This window comes from Heptranchias perlo, chromosome 2, assembly GCF_035084215.1.
Source record: "Heptranchias perlo isolate sHepPer1 chromosome 2, sHepPer1.hap1, whole genome shotgun sequence".
NCBI classification, from domain to species: domain Eukaryota; kingdom Metazoa; phylum Chordata; class Chondrichthyes; order Hexanchiformes; family Hexanchidae; genus Heptranchias; species Heptranchias perlo.
Window position 1 is genome coordinate 111,973,184 of NC_090326.1, and position 19,022 is coordinate 111,992,205.

The 19,022-nt window shown below is 43.7% G+C and overlaps 1 protein-coding gene across 1 annotated transcript in view; it reads right to left on the minus strand.

Annotated features, from left to right (window-relative positions):
* Window positions 1-8,044: 8,044 nt before the first annotated feature.
* LOC137332346 (E3 ubiquitin-protein ligase HECW1-like) overlaps window positions 8,045-19,022 on the minus strand; it is a 316,523-nt gene continuing 305,545 nt past the window's right edge. The window contains exon 27 of the mRNA XM_067996100.1: window positions 8,045-8,729. Within this exon, the coding sequence (XP_067852201.1) occupies window positions 8,618-8,729 (112 nt within the window). The 3' untranslated portion in view covers window positions 8,045-8,617. The remainder of the gene's footprint in view (window positions 8,730-19,022) is intronic.

The window sequence follows — 19,022 nt, forward strand, 5'->3', positions numbered from 1 at the left end:
CCGGCCGCGAGCCCCGCCACACCGTCACCATGGAGACACACCGCTGATTGACAGCTTTGGAGGTGGGGGGAGGCAATGTTAAAATGGCATTTAAAACGGCAATGTCAGAATATTATTAAAAAGGCATTGCAGGTGAAGGTCAATGCGCTGGGGTTTTTTTCTTTGTAACTTTCACCGACTCTCTGGAAAGAATTCTCGTTTCTTTTTTAAATTAAAATTTTTGCACTGTTTCTGGTCAGAAGTGAAACCATGACAAAAAAGATATAGAAGGTGCGAAAAGGTTTTACAAGGCTGATACCAGAACTGAGAGGTTATAGGTATCAGGAAAGATTGAACAGGCTGGGGCTCTTTTCTCTAGAAAAGAGAAGGCTGAGGGGTGACCTGATAGAGGTCTTTTAAATAATGAAAGGGTTTGATAGAATAGACATAGAGAAAATGTTTCCACTTCTGAGGGAGACCAGAACTAAGGGCCATAAATATGATAGTCACTAATAAATCCAATAGGGAATTCAGGAGAAACCACTGATGTCTTTACCTAAACAATGGTTAGAATGTGGGAATCGGAGTAATTGAGGCGAATGACATAGTTGCATTTAAGGGAAAGCTAGAAGAGTACATGAGGGAGAAAGGAATAGAATGCGCCGATAGTGTTAGATAAAGAAGGGTAGGAGGAGGCTCGTGTGGAGCATAAACACTGGCATGGGTCAGTTGGGCTGTACATTCTATGTAATTCTATATAATATTGGAAGAGACTGTAACATTATTTAAAAGGGAATTGGAAAAGTATTTGAGAACAAAGAATATAAAAGGATATTAGTTGTTCCCCCATGATGTCACACACAGGGGTGAGGGGAGTTGATCAGGTGTTAATGGCCTCAAAATGGGGTCGGTAGCCTTACCGCTCCGTTAACACCGGTGATGCGGCTGATTCCATTTTGAAAGAGGCCTAGCCCTGGATGTCCAAAACACTTGCCCGTTTCAAGCGATAGACCCCTTTTAATATGGAAATCAGGTCCAATGGCATAAATAGGACCCCGATTGCCATTTTTGGTCGGAATTGGTAGGAGCCTATGCGGTGCAGGCTCTGACCAGTTCCACAGGCAATGGAACTGAAGGGGCCCTGCCAAAACTATGTGTCGCATTATTTTTGTGGTCCCCAGTGGATCTATTTAAATACTGTGCTTTTTAAATGAAAAAGGGCTTGGTTGAGCTGCAATTTTGTCCCCAAATTTTGGGAAGATCAAAGCCATCAATACAGGTCCCTACCACAAACTCCATACCTTTGCAACTAACCCTGTCAAGTCACTGTTTCAGGCTGAATTAGACTATTCACACTCTTGGCATCCTATTGGACCTCAAGCTGAGCTTCCAACTTCATATCCTCTCCATCACAAAGACTGCCTACTTCCACCTCCATAAAGTTGCCTGTCACTGGCCTGCCTTAGCTCATCTGCTGCTGAAACCTTCATCCACGACTTCAGAATTGATTGGTCCAGTGCTCTCCTGGATGGCCTCTCATCCTCCACCCTCCATAAACTGCAGCTCTTCCAAAATTCTGCTGCCTATATCCTACCCAGCACCAAATCTTGCTCTTCCATCACCCTGTCTTCATTGAATTACATTGGCTCCCAATCCCCAATGCCTCAAATTGAAAATCCCTCCATGGCAACACCCCTCCCTATCACTGTAATCTCCTTCAGCACTAGAGCACCTCACCCCCACAAGCTGAACCCATCAGTTCCTCTGACTCCCAGCCTCTCGTGCATTCCCCTCCTTTGTCCCACTATTGGTGGCTTTCAACCTCCTAGGCCCCACACTCCGGAATTCCTTCCCTACACTTCTCCGCCTCTCCACCTCCCTTTCCTTCTTAATATCCATATCTTTGGCCAAGTTTTTGGTCATCCATCCTAATCCTACCTTCTTTGGCCTCTGTAAAGCGCTTTGGGATGTTGGTGTTGTTGTTTTTGAAACTCAGCTCAGGGTTGAATGCAATTCCAAGGTTGTGTATGTTCAACTTGAGCTTGTGGCTAGAGAAGGGGGTGAAATTAGTGACAAGAAACAGACTTTGTGGCAGGCCAAAAATGAAGACTTTGGTCTTCCTGTTGTTTAGCTGAAGGAGGTTGTGACTCATCTAAGACTTGACGTCAGCTAGGCGGTCCAACATCATGAAAGTGGTCGTATAGTCGAGAAAAGTGGTGGAGAGATAGAGCTGGGTTCATTAAGGCGTTCAACTGGTTTTATTGACGCCTTCTATCTGTGCATTATACTTCACCAGCTTTTCCATCCTACACATAGATGGGTCATTAATACAGCCTGTTGGGTCAAATGGCACACAGCATAGAGTTCTCTCCAGACCTTGAAGATTCAATCATGGGCTTGTTGGAGAGCATTGGGCTTGTTACATTGAGGAATCCTTTCATCCAAAATTGATGATAGGCTTGAATCAATGAAAAAACACTTTAGGATCATTATTATGTAATTCCACACTCTCGCGGAAGAATGCAACTCACCGGTCCCACTTCCTTCCCTTGAGCTTGAATATCTGATGAGGCTGGGATTCAAAAGTACAATTTTCTGAATGTGACAATCCAATAAACTACTTCTAGCATAGTAGGAGAATTTAAACTAAGGAGCTTAGATTTTCCGCCCCTCCTCCACTGATTTTTCAAGGGAAGTGGGACGGGTGCAAGCAGAATTTTTTTACAGCTGTCCAATTTCCCACCGGAAGTCACAGGTGATGTACAATATCTCTGCCCTTATATGGGTGGGTGTATTGCAATATGCAAATAGAAGAAATATGTAAAGTGAAGAATCGCCCATCATTTGCATCATAGTAAACCAGTTTGTCTCTGGCATCCAGCATTATTTTTTGTGTGTAGGAGGGGGAATTTAATGTTTAAAAGGCCAAACAGCCTGTAATATTGATTGCCATGCAATCAATTACATGTACTAAGCTACGGCAGGCCTCTGAAACCTCTCATGGCCAACCTCCATCAAAATTATTCAAATGATCCTACCCTGGAAACTTGGCGGGGAGTCAGGGGTACATAACTTCCTGCCATACTTCCACCAGAGGCAGATCTAGACTAGGATCTGTGTGGTACTTACAAAACATGTCTTTGCCTATACTGATTGCTAAACTCAGCAGTCATTAAATGGGAAACACCCTACAAAACAGTTACGAATACTCATGATGAATTTGCAAGTGGACATATTGTAATAGAATATGTTTTGGTTGGCCTTGTTTAGTTAGTGGTGATCACTTACAATATACACAATGTATCTTATTTCCCTTTATTAGGCAAATAATTAAATCTGGATATCATAGCTGTTTGTGGCATACACTAGAAACCTGTCACCCATTTTTCCAAATCCAAGTGGTAACTACCTTACCTCCACTGAAAAAATGTCAAAATAAAGTAGAAATCCTTAAATTTGTTTATATTACAAAAAATAGCAGAGTTTGTAGTAAATTAAAAATACTCTCAGGATCAAGATGACATTAATAAACTGCTCAAGCATCTAGTTACATATATTACTATCTTTTCGTATTTTTTTAATGTTTCCCTTTCCGTCTAACAGTTATGAATCAATCCCTCAGGTGCAGGTTTCCAGAACATAAATCCTAATTTTGCAAGACTGGCAAAATCCAAGCTCGGAATGCCTGCAAGCCAGCCAGGGCCAAGTTGGCCCACAACACACTGAGCTGTCTCTGCCCAGTTTTGTGAGGTCACCTCATCTGAATAATTAGTATAAGCTCTCAGTGCAGCTTTGACCTGCACTGTCAGATAGGCTAATGGGGTGAGCAAAATCTAGCAACAGCTCAATTTTAAAGAGATGTGCATGTTTAAATGTAAGTGGCTGCATATTGAGCCAAGTATTTTTTCAGCTTTTATAAAGCTTCAAAATGGATTTTAAGTCATTTGCCAAGCTGGGGGTAGGGGTTGGGAGGAAGAAGTGCCAAGCAAAAATTAAGTGAAAGGAGGCAAGAAATGGAGTCTTTGGGCAAACGATGGAGCAGTGCAACGAAATACCTTTTTTGATGACCGGCAAAGTATATGAAGTACTTCATGAGGTGGGCACGGGGAGAGTTATCCAGTATGGCACTTTGTGGCACCATTCCCAGAGGGCAGCAGTGCATATTGTTTCATCAGGAGGTGCAGTACATGGGTGTCCGCATTCCTGAGAAACCTGGGAAACAGTACCTGCCCTGGCGAGCTGATGTCTCCTTTCCACAGGGAAAGTGATGCTTTGTGCAAACAGTTAATACATTTGTGAACAGGGGACTGACTAAATTAGCATATGGGGCCTTGGAACGATCTGATGACATAAAACTTTAATGCCTATCCCTGTTTTTTTTGGTCTGTGGGTCAGCCTAGCTATGTGACAGCCTCTCTTATGAGGTAGAGGTGGCAGGTTTCCTGTGACATGTGCAGCTAGATGTGGTGGGGTCTGTAAAGTTGGCCATTAGGTAGTGACAGGTGTAGAAAAGTTGTTTTTTGGCACCTGTATTTGTTACCCCTTGTGAAATTGTATTCTACATCTAGATCCTTTGGTGATATTGGACAGCCGAAGGAATTCCCATTGTATACTCTTTGTTGATGTTATTTAAATTACAGCAGCAATCAAGAATACTGAAGGAAAATTTGGCAAAAGGAGACATAAATGCAAAAAGGGCACATTCTCCAACAATTACAATGCGCACATGGAACGAAAATGCAAATAAATATAAATGCTAACTGAAAACAAATTCAGTAACAATTGTCTCCCTTCAAGAAAACTACTTGAGGTGACCAGGTCACGGGACCAGTCATGTAGCCATTTTACATGGGTATGCCCATCATCAAGGTTCGAGTTTGCTCCAAAAAATGTTAAGTCACTTTACAGCCTCTCCAACATCCTGAGATTTCCTTGCTGCAAAATGCAGTGAAGCTGATTCAATGCAGAGGCTGGTCTGATGTTACAATTTTACAATTCTTACTTCAATGCTCCATCCAGGGAGCAGAGACTTGCAAAAATTGTGTTATGAGGTGTCCTGCAAATGAGCCAAGCTTACATCAACATATTTTTTTATTTATTATTCGTTCACGGGATGTGGGCGTCGCTGGCAAGGCCGGCATTTATTGCCCATCCCTAATTGCCCTCGAGAAGGTGGTGGTGAGCCGCCTTCTTGAACCGCTGCAGTCCGTGTGGTGACGGTTCTCCCACAGTGCTGTTAGGAAGGGAGTTCCAGGATTTTGACCCAGCGACAATGAAGGAACGGCGATATATTTTCAAGTCGGGATGGTGTGTGACTTGGAGGGGAACGTGCAGGTGGTGTTGTTCCCATGCGCCTGCTGCTCTTGTCCTTCCAGGTGGTAGAGGTCGCGGGTTTGGGAGGTGCTGTCGAAGAAGCCTTGGCGAGTTGCTGCAGTGCATCCTGTGGATGGTGCACACTGCAGCCACAGTGCGCCGGTGGTGAAGGGAGTGAATGTTTAGGGTGGTGGATGGGGTACCAATCAAGCGGGCTGCTTTATCTTGGATGGTGTCGAGCTTCTTGAGTGTTGTTGGAGCTGCACTCATCCAGGCAAGTGGAGAGTATTCCATCACACTCCTGACTTGTGCCTTGTAGGTGGTGGAAAGGCTTTGGGGAGTCAGGAAGTGAGTCACTCGCCGCAGAATACCCAGCCTCTGACCTGCTCTCGTAGCCACAGTATTTATATGGCTGGTCCAGTTAAGTTTCTGGTCAATGGTGACCCCCAGGATGTTGATGGTGGGGGATTTGGCGATGGTAATGCCGTTGAATGTCAAGGGAAGGTGGTTAGACTCTCTCTTGTTGGAGATGGTCATTGCCTGGCACTTATCTGGCGCGAATGTTACTTGCCACTTATGAGCCCAAGCCTGGATGTTGTCCAGGTCTTGCTGCATGCAGGCTCGGACTGCTTCGTTATCTGAGGGGTTGCGAATGGAACTGAATACTGTGCAGTCATCAGCGAACATCCCCATTTCTGACCTTATGATGGAGGGAAGGTCATTGATGAAGCAGCTGAAGATGATTGGGCCTAGGACACTGCCCTGAGGAACTCCTGCAGCAATGCACTGGGGCTGAGATGATTGGCCTCCAACAACCACTACCATTTTCCTTTGTGCTAGGTATGACTCCAGCCACTGGAGAGTTTTCCCCCTGATTCCCATTGACTTCAATTTTACTGGGGCTCCTTGGTGCCACACTCGGTCAAATGCTGCCTTGATGTCAAGGGCAGTCACTCTCACCTCACCTCTGGAATTCAGCTCTTTTGTCCATGTTTGGACCAAGGCTGTAATGAGGTCTGGAGCTGAGTGGTCCTGGCGGAACCCAAACTGAGCATCGGTGAGCAGGTTATTGGTGAGTAAGTGCCGCTTGATAGCACTGTCGACGACACCTTCCATCACTTTGCTGATGATTGAGAGTAGACTGATGGGGCGGTAATTGGCCGGATTGGATTTGTCCTGCTTTTTGTGGACAGGACATACCTGGGCAATTTTCCACATTGTCGGGTAGATGCCAGTGTTGTAGCTGTAATGGAACAGCTTGGCTAGAGGCGCAGCTAGTTCTGGAGCACAAGTCTTCAGCACTACAGCTGGGATGTTGTCGGGGCCCATAGCCTTTGCTGTATCCAGTGCACTCAGCCGTTTCTTGATATCACGTGGAGTGAATCGAATTGGCCGAAGACTGGCTTCTGTGATGGTGGGGATATCGGGAGGAGGCTGAGATGGATCATCCACACGGCACTTCTGGCTGAAGAGTTATGTTTTCCTGTTGGCTGCTACAATTAAAAAACATAGCAGCAAGTCTTATTTCAAGAAGTAAATGGTGCTGTGACATCATGGTTTCAGTCATATGTTTCTTTGCACACAGGAGAAATGGCTATATGAAGAACAAATATTTAAATAAAATAAAACATCCAAAGATTTTAGACAAATAGGCTGGTGCACCTGACTTTTCTAAATAGCTCTGCGCTAGCTTCCTAGTACTAGGGATGATGTGGAGATGCCGGTGATGGACTGGGGTTGACAATTGTAAACAATTTTACAACACCAAGTTATAGTCCAGCAATTTTATTTTAAATTCACAAGCTTTCGGAGGCTTCCTCCTTCCTCAGGTAAATGTTTACCTGAGGAAGGAGGAAGCCTCCGAAAGCTTGTGAATTTAAAATAAAATTGCTGGACTATAACTTAGTACTAGGGATAGTAGAGGGAGAAAAGTTCAAACTCGCTTCCCTTTAGCATTAGTGCTAAGACAGAATATGAATGCCTTTGTGACCAAGAGAAGATTAGGTATTTTGTATTAATAGGCCTGCTCACAGCTAGTAGCTTACTTCTATTTACATCTTACCTGAGTTATCATTTTATAAGTCAATAGTTAATAGAAATGTTAGACTGCAAAAGAAAGCACGAACCTGTCTTTATATGACACCTTTCACGTCTTCAGGATGTCCCAAAGTGCTTCACAGTAAGTTAACATGTCCATTAAACATATTATGCTAAAAAGCAATGTTGGAAAAATCATTTGAAATATTTTAGGATGAATTATTACACGAGTAAGGTTAAAAAGTCATTCTATATTGCAAACTAGTCGTACTAAAAAATTGGTTCGGTTGGTAGTATAAAAGCTTGTTTGAATTCAAATTAAGGCACTGCTTACATAAAATATTGGAAAATAGCAAACCAGTTTAAGTGGCTACACTGGTGATTTTAGTTCAACAGCTGGAACGTTTTAATGTCATGTTAAATCCACATCAGAAAATGGGGTGTAGAAGTGTGTTAACAATCTTACCTGGTGCCATAAAAATTATTAAACAAGCAGCTCTTTCACTAAAGCCAATAATAAAAACAACACACCATTCTTTGATAATATCTAGCTTAATTCCCATTGTAGTTTTTAGAACAACAATTTCCTAGTGAGATCTGCAATGACCCACCATCGTCTGTCTGTACCTGACAATGATAATAGCCATTGTATAGGCAACTGATTAGGACAATTTGAGGAGGGACTGCCTAACGAGAACACCATAAATATTGTGGCATAACAAATTAGTTTTATTGACATTCTTATACAGCAGCATGATTGTACAGGAAGTGCAGCCTGAGTATCATGTGACTTTCAAACCAGCCAATCAGCTAATTAATATGTACTTGTCTGACAGTGAAATTCCATAAAATATTCCACAAATCAAAGGTAGATCCTCTTTGTGAATTTGCAATTGAATTTGAATACAATCCATGGCTCTTACACATTAATTTGTGAAGATGTGCTAATGAGGTTACATTAGTTGCCTTTAACAATAAGTGGCCTTGCCAAGAAAAAAATGGCTTTAATTGCATGAGATTGTCTATAGTCCATTCATTTAGGAGAAATGTTTATTTACAAAAATTAAAAAAAATGAAACCAAGCAGGAAATAGTTACAATAGTTCAACATCAATGTTTTTTTTCTTCCTTTCTCAGTCAATTCACAATTCAGGAAGTGCTGTCCATAATACTTTACATATGAGGCATCCTCTTTGCACATGCACATTTGTGCTTCTCATGTTATAAAGACAAGGATGCCTCTTGTTCACTGCAGCAGTGCAACTCGTCATGAGAAGTGAGCGCTTCTTTCACTCAAGTCCGAAAGTGCTGGTTTCTTCCACTGCTGTAAGCAACTTTTCATGTAGCATAGAATATGATGGATATGGCGGGAGGTCCAAGCGATTGAAACAAGTGTGCGCCCTGGAACAGTGCAGAAAAAGAAACAAGAACAGTATTAACAGTATTAGCATATTCTTATACATCAGTCAGTAGTACTTCCTATTTCCCAAGGGCCTAGTGTTGTTGTATTGTTATGATATGGAGATGCCGGTGATGGACTGGGGTTGACAATTGTAAACAATTTTACAACACCAAGTTATAGTCCAGCAATTTTATTTTAAATTCACAAGCTTTCGGAGGCTTCCTCCTTCGTCAGGTGAACGATCACATCGTTCACCTGACGAAGGAGGAAGCCTCCGAAAGCTTGTGAATTTAAAATAAAATTGCTGGACTATAACTTGGTGTTGTAAAATTGTTTACAATTGTATTGTTATGTCATTGGCATAGACACTGACCTGCGTATAACAAGAAGCTCCCACCCCATTTGGCTGAGGAACCCAAGGCACAGGAACTAATGGGGCAGAGACCCAACATAATCAGTTCCCGCCCCAGCTTCCTCCTCCACCTACCCCATTAGCCCCGAAAAAACTGCGGCCCTGAGTTTCCTCAGGAGCTCCACTGGGAAACAGCAGGGACCTGGTTGTGCTAGGTGCCCCGATTCTGGGATTTCCTGGTCAGCCTTGTAAGGGGCAGAACCTTGCCCACCCTTTACAAGGACAGTAACCTTGGGGATGGCCCTAGGGGTGTACCTGGGGCGGGGGTTCCCTACACAAGGCGCTCCCACTTCCTCAGCTCATTCAGACTCAGCCTACTACTGGAGGCTGGTACACCGAGTGAGATGAGGTGTACCAGCCTCCAGAAGGGCACAGTGTCTCCCACTGGGGGGTTCAGATGAGGGGAGTGGCCTGGACCCCAAAGAAAAGGTAAGTATTTTTTTAAATCATTGCGATTGACTCCATTACATTATGGACTCTCAGGAGGGGGAGTTTGATCACCTCCATGTCGATGGTGGGCAGTCACTGGGTTTTACAGCCACATGGGGCAGATGGGCACCAGAGATGCACCTGTATTGACACTGGCACCCACTGACTCCATATAAATAATGTGCCCACTGGCTCTGCCATCTCCAGCGGGGATGTAACCACCAGGATTGCAGCCTGCAGATTTTTGGGACCTGTGGATTTTTGGGGCCTTTTATTTGAAGGAAGATGCCAACAGATTTTCACACTAACACAACTTTAATACTTTAGCTTTATTATTAAGTTCCATGTAGTTTGAAGTTGTTCAGCAAATTTTTTTTTGTTTATTTTCTTCCTCCATATACTGTTAATTTTCTTCTCTTGTCTTTTCCGCTCCTTAAAGCCTTAACATCTTGCTGGGGTCTGGTTCCACATCTGCTGAGCACCTACCAGTACCTCACCCAAGCAGACATTCTTCATGTGTGAGCCTCCAGAAACTGAGTGTCGGCAGGCCACTTGACCATGAGAGTATAGCAGCTGAGTGTGATCTTCTCCTCAACAGATGTCCACGGATAGAACAAAAGAAGAGCTTGCATTTATATAGCGCCTTTCACGACCAATTAAGTACTTTTGAAGTGTAGTCACTGTTGTAAAATAATAAACATATGCGCATTTCTGACTTCCTATTTACTAATCATAAGCACTGAGGCTAATTGCAGTGCCCCTACCACTACCCTGGCTGTGATCAGCTAACTCAGCTTGAAAGAGTGATTGGACATAGGAACAAGGATTTTCCAGTTGCTCGATTGGGGTGTTTCTCTGGCAGGGCAGGACTTCTGCCTGCTGCTGAGATGTGTCCTTGACCCCAGCCGATTCCCAATTCCGGGGTTATTTGCACACTAGGGGCAGACTCCTTGGCCTCTGCTGTGGAGTGCCGCTGAAATTGGGACAGAAAATGATAGTGGCACACCTTGGTGGACTCCCACAGCGCGGGTATGCCCGCAGCCTCCAAGCGGCTGATGAAATGGTAACTTAAAAACATTTTTTTACAAATCTTTCCTTCGGCCCGTGCCAAGCACATTTCCGTGAGCATCTGTAACTGGTCCTGCCTGCTGGATCCTTTCTTAGGATCTCTGTGCCAACTTCTGAATGCTGCCCGCCTGGGCAAACAGGCAACCCCTGTGTCCAATGTTCTAATGACGCAAATGCCAGGGAATATGTTAGAGGATGTAGTTCCCTTATTTTCATGTTGTTAACGTACGCCTGCTTACATGTGGCCAGGTGCATTCTGCGTCACTGGGGGCAGAGGGTCAGAGAATCTAGGCCATATCTTCTGGATCCATAGGTATTAATTGCATTGAATAAAGCAGGGAGCAGTTGAGTGCAAGTGATTCTTTTTAATTATGAAGCATTTTTGAACTGGATTGAAGTTCTTTTTTAAAGAAAGTAGCTTTGATGTAATCTTTGTAAAAAGTTTAAAAAGTTCATAGCTTAGGATAGATGAGGTGTGATAAGATTTAAATCTAAATTTCCCGAGTGTGCGTTGGCAGCAAGAATCTTGCCCAACTGCCAGCTTGGAAATGTACCCCCTTAGGATCCATCTTTTTAATACTGCAATGGCTTAAGGCAGACTCTAACCCAAATCACATTTAATATGTTGCATATAAGTGGCTATGGGTTAGTAACATGCCCAGAGTACTCAAAAGTAAAAAAAGTACAACTTGATTTGTCTCAGACACAATGTTTTAATTTTACAATATCGATTTTTTCCAATAATAAGACTCCAGGGGATAGATTTTAACCATCGGGCGATTGATTGGCAGAGCCCGCTGATCAGCCACCCGATAATGCTAACAGCAGGCCCCATCCATTTTATGGCAGGGCCTTATTACCATATGGCCGGCAGGCTGCGGGGCATCAAACAAGCACCCTGCCATAGCTCACTGGCTCCACACCGGCTCAATATCGGGCGGTGATCGGCCAGCATCAAGGTAGATCCTGGGAGGGCCGTTTGCGGACGGAGAGGAACCCGGTGCAGCAATGTTCCACCTTATTTTTGTACATCCCAGAGGAACGCTCCCATTCCTCCTGGGCCCACAAAAATAATTAAGAACTTATCCTTTTGGCTCCCCTTTGGCTGGACCGCCAGGTGAAACTGGGCAGAGCGTACAGGGTGCACGTTCCACCCAGTTGTGTCTCAAAATGGCAATCGGGGTCTGATGTACAACATAGTACAAGGGCCTACTGCCTGATTCGGATGGATGTTCTGGCTGTCCAGCGGTTGGCCTTTCTGAAGTTGACGTTGGTTGGATCAGAGGCAAGAACGGGGCGGTAAGCTTTTGCCCACCATTTATTGGGTGCTTGTGTTATGTTTCTGCCCAGTAAAAGTCTAACCCCAGGAGTCGAACTCTCGATAGATAAGTGATAGGTTGGAGAGACCCAGGTAAATGATGTAAACAGTGCTCCATTTATCTTTTCAACATTAGACCAGTTAAGCCGTTTTGACTACAAACATTAAGCACTTAGATGTAAGCACATGTTATTTCACCTAAAGTAGATATCCAAACATCTGTTTAACCTTTAGTCTACTAATGTAGATTTTTATTATGTATTCAAATGTATTTTCAGCAGGCTAGCCTTCACTGCTGTTATCAGCAACAGAACGAAAATGTATGGCTACAATCAACAAACTGTCAATAAAAAATAGTATTTTAAAAATGCAATAAATTTCAATTAGGTTTGCTGCTTGCCAGCATTGCTATTATGAATGTAGGTGGGCTGAACAGATTGGAGCTGCAAGTTCCCATCCACGTGCACCCTGACTCCACGGAGAGGTTTAGGGAGAGAAATTTCAGAGTGCTGGGCCTAAACGGTTGAAAGCACGAGTGCCATTGGTGGGGCGAAGGAGGGGGAAATGCACAAGAGGCCAGAGTTGGGGAACACAGACTTCTGTTGGGGGTCGGAGGGGGGGGGGCGAGATTTGTAGAGCTGGAGACGATTACAGAAATAGGAAGGGGCAAGACCATAAAGAAATTTAAACACAAGGATGAGAACTTTAAATTGGAGGTGCTGGGAAATCAAAATCCAATGTAGGACAATGAGCACAGGGTGATGGGTGAGCAGGACCTGGTGTGGCATAGGATACGGGAAGCAGAGTTTTGGTTGAGCTGAAATTTACAAGAGGATGGAGGCTGGCCAAGGGAGCATTGGAATAATCGAGATTGTCGGTGACACAGGCATGATGAGGGTTTCAGTAGCAGATGGACTGAGGCAGGGTGAAGGCATGTGATGTTACGGAGATGGAAGTAGGTGATCTTTCTGATAGAGACGATATGGGGTCAGAAGCTCAACTCGGAGTCGAATAAGACACTGAGGTTACGAACAGTCTGGTTCAGCCTGTGACAGTGGCCAGGGAGGGGAGTGGCGTCGATGGCAATGGTACAAATATCGTGGTGGGTTTGGCCTTCCCCATATTTAACTGGAGGAAATCGCAGCTCATCCAAGGCTGGATATCGGACAAGCAGTCTGACATCATAAGCAATGGAAACGGTTGAAACAGTCGGTAGAGAGATAGGGCTGGATGTCATCAGCATACACCCATATCTTTGGATGATGTTGCCACGGGGCAGCACGTAGATGAGGAAGAGGTGCCGCTAACACAATGCTAATCATCAAAATCTATTTAGTTGTTTTGTAAAATTATTCAAAGAAAAACTAGTGAACCAATTTAAATAGTTTAATCCAGGTAAAATTTACATTGAAATTTTTTTGAAACATAAAGGTTGTGTGTGTGAGAGAAAGAAGAGAAGAAACATGATATAAGCTATAAACTTCAGAAAGCATATAAAGCTGAGGGACAAAGAAAGACATACGCCGAAATTATCCTCCAGGAATCCGCCTGGAGTGTTAATAAGAGGTAAATGAAAAAGGAGGCCTATTGTTGACTCCCCACACAACAGGAGTGCATAGGTAATTATCCTTCCCCTTCTCTGGGGGAAGGACTTTTCAAGCCATTGTGTCCTTGCCTTGTCACATACAAATGATGGCAGAAGGGGATTAGTTTGGTGGAGCAAGTCATTTCCTTCTCCTTCCATTTAGTGGCTAGTGGCAAAAAAAAAATCTCAGGGCAACTGACCTGTTTGTAGTGGGTTCCATTGTTGAAGGCTTGAAGGGAACTAGAGAAGCCTGAATGAAAGTTTCAAATTTTAAAATCTTTTCACATTGAGTCTACAGCAGAGAAACAGGCCATGTGGCCCAACTGGTCTATGCCGGCATATGTTCCACATGGGCCTCCTCCCTCTCTACTGCATCTAACCCTATCAGCATGCCCTTCTATTCCTTTCTCCCTCATGTGCTTATCTAGCTTCCCCTTAAATGCATCAATGTTATTTGCCTCAACTACTCCCTGTGGTAGCGTGTTCCATATTCTTACCACTCTTTGGGTAAAGAAGTTTCTCCTGTATTCCCTATTGAATTTATTAGTAACTGTCTTATATTGATGACCTCTAGTTTTGGACTCCCCCACAAGCGGAAACATTTTCTCTATGTCCACGCTATTAAATCCTATCATTATCTATCAGGTCGTCCCTCATCCTTCTCTTCTCTAGAGAAAAAAGTCCCAGCCTGTTCAGCCTTTCGTGATAAGTATATCCTCTCAGTTCTTGTATCATCCTTGTGAATCTTTTTTGCACTTTCTCCAATGCCTGTATATCCTTTTTATAATATGGAGACCAGAACTGTGCACAATACTCCAAGTGTGGTCTAACCAAGGTTCTATACAAGTTTTGATGTGGAGATGCCGGTGATGGACTGGGGTGGACAAATGTAAGGAGTCTTACAACACCAGGTTATAGACCAACAGCTTTATTTGGAATCACAAGCTTTCGGAGCTTTCCTCCTTCGTCAGTTGAGTGTAGGATTCCGTAAATGCACAGCATCCTACACTCACCTGACGAAGGAGGAAAGCTCCGAAAGCTTGTGATTCCAAATAAAGCTGTTGGACCATAACCTGGTGTTGTAAGACTCCTTACATCTATACAAGTTTAATATAACTTCTCTGCTTTTCAATTCTATCCCTTTATAAATGAACCTCAGTGCTTAGTTTGTCTTTTTTAGGCCTTATTAATCTGCATCACTACATTTAGTGATTTGTATATCTGACCCGAGAAAACTTTGCTCCTCTACCCCATTTAGACTCTTACAATCCAAACAATATGCGGCCTCCTTATTCTTTCTACAAAATACACCACCTCACACTTATCCATATTGAAATTCATTTGCCAATTACATGCCCATTCTGCAAGTTTATTAAAGTCTTCTAGCATTTTAACGCATTCTTCCTTTGTATTAACGACACCCTCCAATTTCATGTTGTCTGCAAATTTTGAAATTATACTTCCGATTCCTGAGTCCAAATCGTTGATGTAAATTGTGAACAACAGTGGCCCCAGCACCAATCCCTGTGGAACACCACTTCCCACCTTTTGCCATTTTGAGTTACAATAGAAATATATACATAGACTGTGATTAGAATTATTGGCTCGCATAGAGGTTAAACACTGACATGAACTGGTTAGGTCTAATGCCCTGCTTACGTGTTGTAATTTTTTTCAGTACTTTTAAGATTTTTTTTTAACAATGCTTTTTAAATTTAATCATGCAGGCTGGGCCTTACCAACTGCTGGGGGCTCCCTTAGGCATCTATCCATTCCGTTGCTTTGAGAAGGAAGTAAAGAAAGAGCAGATGAGCACTGCAGAGATTCCAGGCTGAACAGACCCCGTAGGTGACCTCTTACCCCACGCCCACTGGTACCCATGCCTCCCTCTGCAGATCCTGGCATGGCTACTTCATCATGACACACTCATCCCTGCTATGCTTTAGAAGGCTACTCTTTACAAAGCAATAGTTCAGCTGCCAGACAGCTGCGGGCACAGCTCATGAATGAGACCTTCAGTTGACTAAGATGTCAGCCCACTGCCAAATGAGCACTGCCATCATGATCCCCATTTAGCAACATTTGCAACTCAGTTGCTTGCTGACATTGAGCTTTCCTCCGCAAATTGCAAAAGCTTCCGTTTGGAGATCATTCTGCTACTCCTTTGCGCAGGCGTTCTGCCACCTTGCTCCAAATGATTCTGCACAAATTTCAGCAGTGAAAAAACATAATCACTGACAACAAATTTGACAACTTTCTTACTGTTTAAAATCATTGTGGTGCCCCTTGGTGCCTACTCTTATATGCCCTGTCAATCATAGCCTCCTACTTCCCCTACAGTGAAAAGAGGCTCTGAGTTGGCTGATTGATGATTTGCAGCAGGAGCTTTGGGACATTGACGTGATATCTCTTTGACTTTGGTTACGGGCTTTCCCTTTTAAGAAGAAAGTAGATAAAGTGAAGGCACTCTGCATACCATCATATGGAATGCAACTCAGATTTCAGAAGGCATTCTTTAATTGGGGTGAGGTGGTACTCACTACTAAGGCCTCCTCCTTCCACGGGCTAAAAAGCTGGGCCCTCCTTTGCTAGATTACAATTAGTAATACCTCAATTGAAAAAGCTTTGAATTTGGAGGCTCAGTGCCCCGAGGACGTGCACGCCTTAGACATTCTGTGAGCCACCTTGATACTGACACAAAAAGGCTATCTTGGCCTTTCTGGCTGTTGCAGCAGCACTGGATTATCCTCCCCCCAGCCTCTAATTATTACTTGTGTTTTGTTGATGAAAAATGTAAACATTCTAATTACTGATACCTGTAAGTGATAGATGAGGTAGACAAAAGACAGATAGAAAGACACACTCACACACTCACACACCATCCTTTCTCATCCTAGTTTGAGTTCTTTATTTAAAAAATATATAAGTTGAATTTTGAAAACAAGTAAAGCCTCTAATCATCCTTGGCTATTACCTGCTAAATTAATATTTTGATTCCCCTCAAAGTGGAATAGGAGGATATTATACCACAGGCAGATCTAGTATTATGTAATGAGTCAGGGTTAATTAGTAATCTTATAGTTAAGGATCCTCTGGGACAAAGTGATTATAATATAATAGAATTTCATATTAAGTTTGAGAGCGATGTAGTTAAGTCTGAAACTAGGGTCTTAAATTTGAAGGGTATGAGGGGTATTAGGTAGATTGGGAAATTAGATTAAAAGATATGACTGTAGATAAGCGATGGCGAACATTTAAAGAATTAATTCATAATTCACAACGAATATATATTCCCTTGAGGAATAATCATTGAAGGAACATAGAATCATAGAAATTTACGGCACAGAAGGAGACCATTCAGCCCATCGTGAGTGTGTCAGCCGAAAAAGAGCTATCCAGCCTAATCCCACTTTCCAGCTCTTGGTCCGTAGCCTTGTAGGTTACGGCACTTCCAGTGCATATCCAAGTACTTTTTAAATGCGATGAGGGTTTCTGCCTCTACCACCCTTTCAGGCAGTGAGCTCCAGGCCCCACCACTCTCTGGGTGAAAAAAATTCTCCTCAGAATAGGAACTCCATGGGAAAAGTGGTCCAACCGTGGCTAACTAGAGAAGTTAAAGATAGTATTAGATTAAAAGAAGAGGTTTACAGTGTTGCCAAAAAGAATAATAAGCCTGAGGATTGGGAGTGTTTAAGAAATCAGCAAAGGACGACCAAGAAATTGACAAAGAGGGAGAAAATTGAATATGAGAGTAAACTAGCAAGAAATATAAAAACAGATTGCAAGAGCTTCTACAAGTATGTAAAAAAGAAGAGATTAGCGAAAATAAATGTTGGTCCCTTCGAGGCAGAGACAGGAGAAATGATAATGGGGAATAAGGAAATGGCAGAGATGTTAAACAAATATTTTGTATCTGTCTTCACAGTAGAAAATGTTATAAATTGGATAGCCGAGTGGTGAAGGATAAAACACTAGAGCCCTGTCTTCAGTTGCTTACAAGCCTTTATTCACAGAGATCCCACTCTCTCTCACACACACACATCCCCCTAGATCAGCTCTCATATAAAAAAGGATACAAGAGAATCCCCAATTGACACACACCACCTGAACACTAATTGATATAAATCACATGATACAATTAACAGAAGACTCAAAAATCTTGCTGGAAACAGTGGGGAACCAAAGGTCTAATGAGAGTGAGGACCTTAAAGTAATTAAGATTAGGTCCAACCTCAGAGCCGCCAACATCAGCTCGTCGCTCACCTCCAGCAGCACATACCCCGACACCGCGTCGCTGCTCGAGTAGCTGCTCACCCCTTCGCTGTCGAAGACGATGCTGAAGGTCCTCACCTCCACCCCCATCGCAAGCAGGCACTTCAACAGGATTTTATTCACCAGCTACATCGAAGGGGCCGTTTTTTATCCGTGGCTCCGGTGACTTTTTAACCCAATTTTAATTTATTTTTAACAGATTTAATTAATTGATTAAATTTAAATGCATTCCTTTTTTAATTTAGTCTATTTTAACCTTAATTTTTAAGATTATTATGTTTTATTTAATTCATATTTATAACCCGGCCTCGCCCAGGTCGGGTCCTCGCCGCTGCCGCTCCTCCCTCGCTGCTTCGACTGCTCCCGGCTCCCTCTGGGCCTTTTGTAGGCCCCGCGCTGCCGCTTGGCCTCGCCCAGGTTGGGTCCTCGCTGCTGCCGCTCTTTCCTCGCCGCTCCTGCTGCTCCAGTGGATTGGTGGACCATGAGTGTTTGTTAGTCCCCGTACTACAACAGAGCCTGGTCTCCAATCGTCTCGGAATTCCCTGTCATTGGGCCAAGACCTCGCTCTGCTGGGACCGCGTGGTGGTTGATGTGCAACAACCACCCCACGTTAAAAGAATCCACGCACTGGCATCTTCCACCCAACCCCACCCTACCTACCCAAATGAATTTTGGGACCTGGAATGTCAGGACCCTTATGGACAATCCCAACAGCGACAGACCTGAATGTCGCACTGCCATCATAGCTACAATATCGATGCTACAATATCGACATCGCCGCCCTGAGTGAGACATGGCTAGCAGGAGAAGGCCAGCTTAAAGAACAAGGCGGTGGATACACCTTCTTCTGGAAAGGCAAACCAGAAGAAGAATGCTGTCTCTTTGGGGTCGGCTTCGCTATAAAAAACAAATTGGTTGGACGTCTCAACGAATCCCCCGCGGGGTAAATGAACGCCTCATGACCCTACGGCTCACCCTGGCCCAGAAGCAGCACACCACAGTCGTCAGCGCCTATGCCCCGACCCTAGACGCAACGACGAGATAAAAGAGGCATTCTACTCTAGCCATGACCAATCGCTGTCCCGTATCCCAAACGGAGACAAGCTGATTCTCCTCGGCGACTTCAATGCCAGAGTCGGGAGGAACGCAAACCTTTGGAAAGGCGTGTTAGGCAAAGAAGGCGTAGGGAAAGTAAACCCCAATGGAGT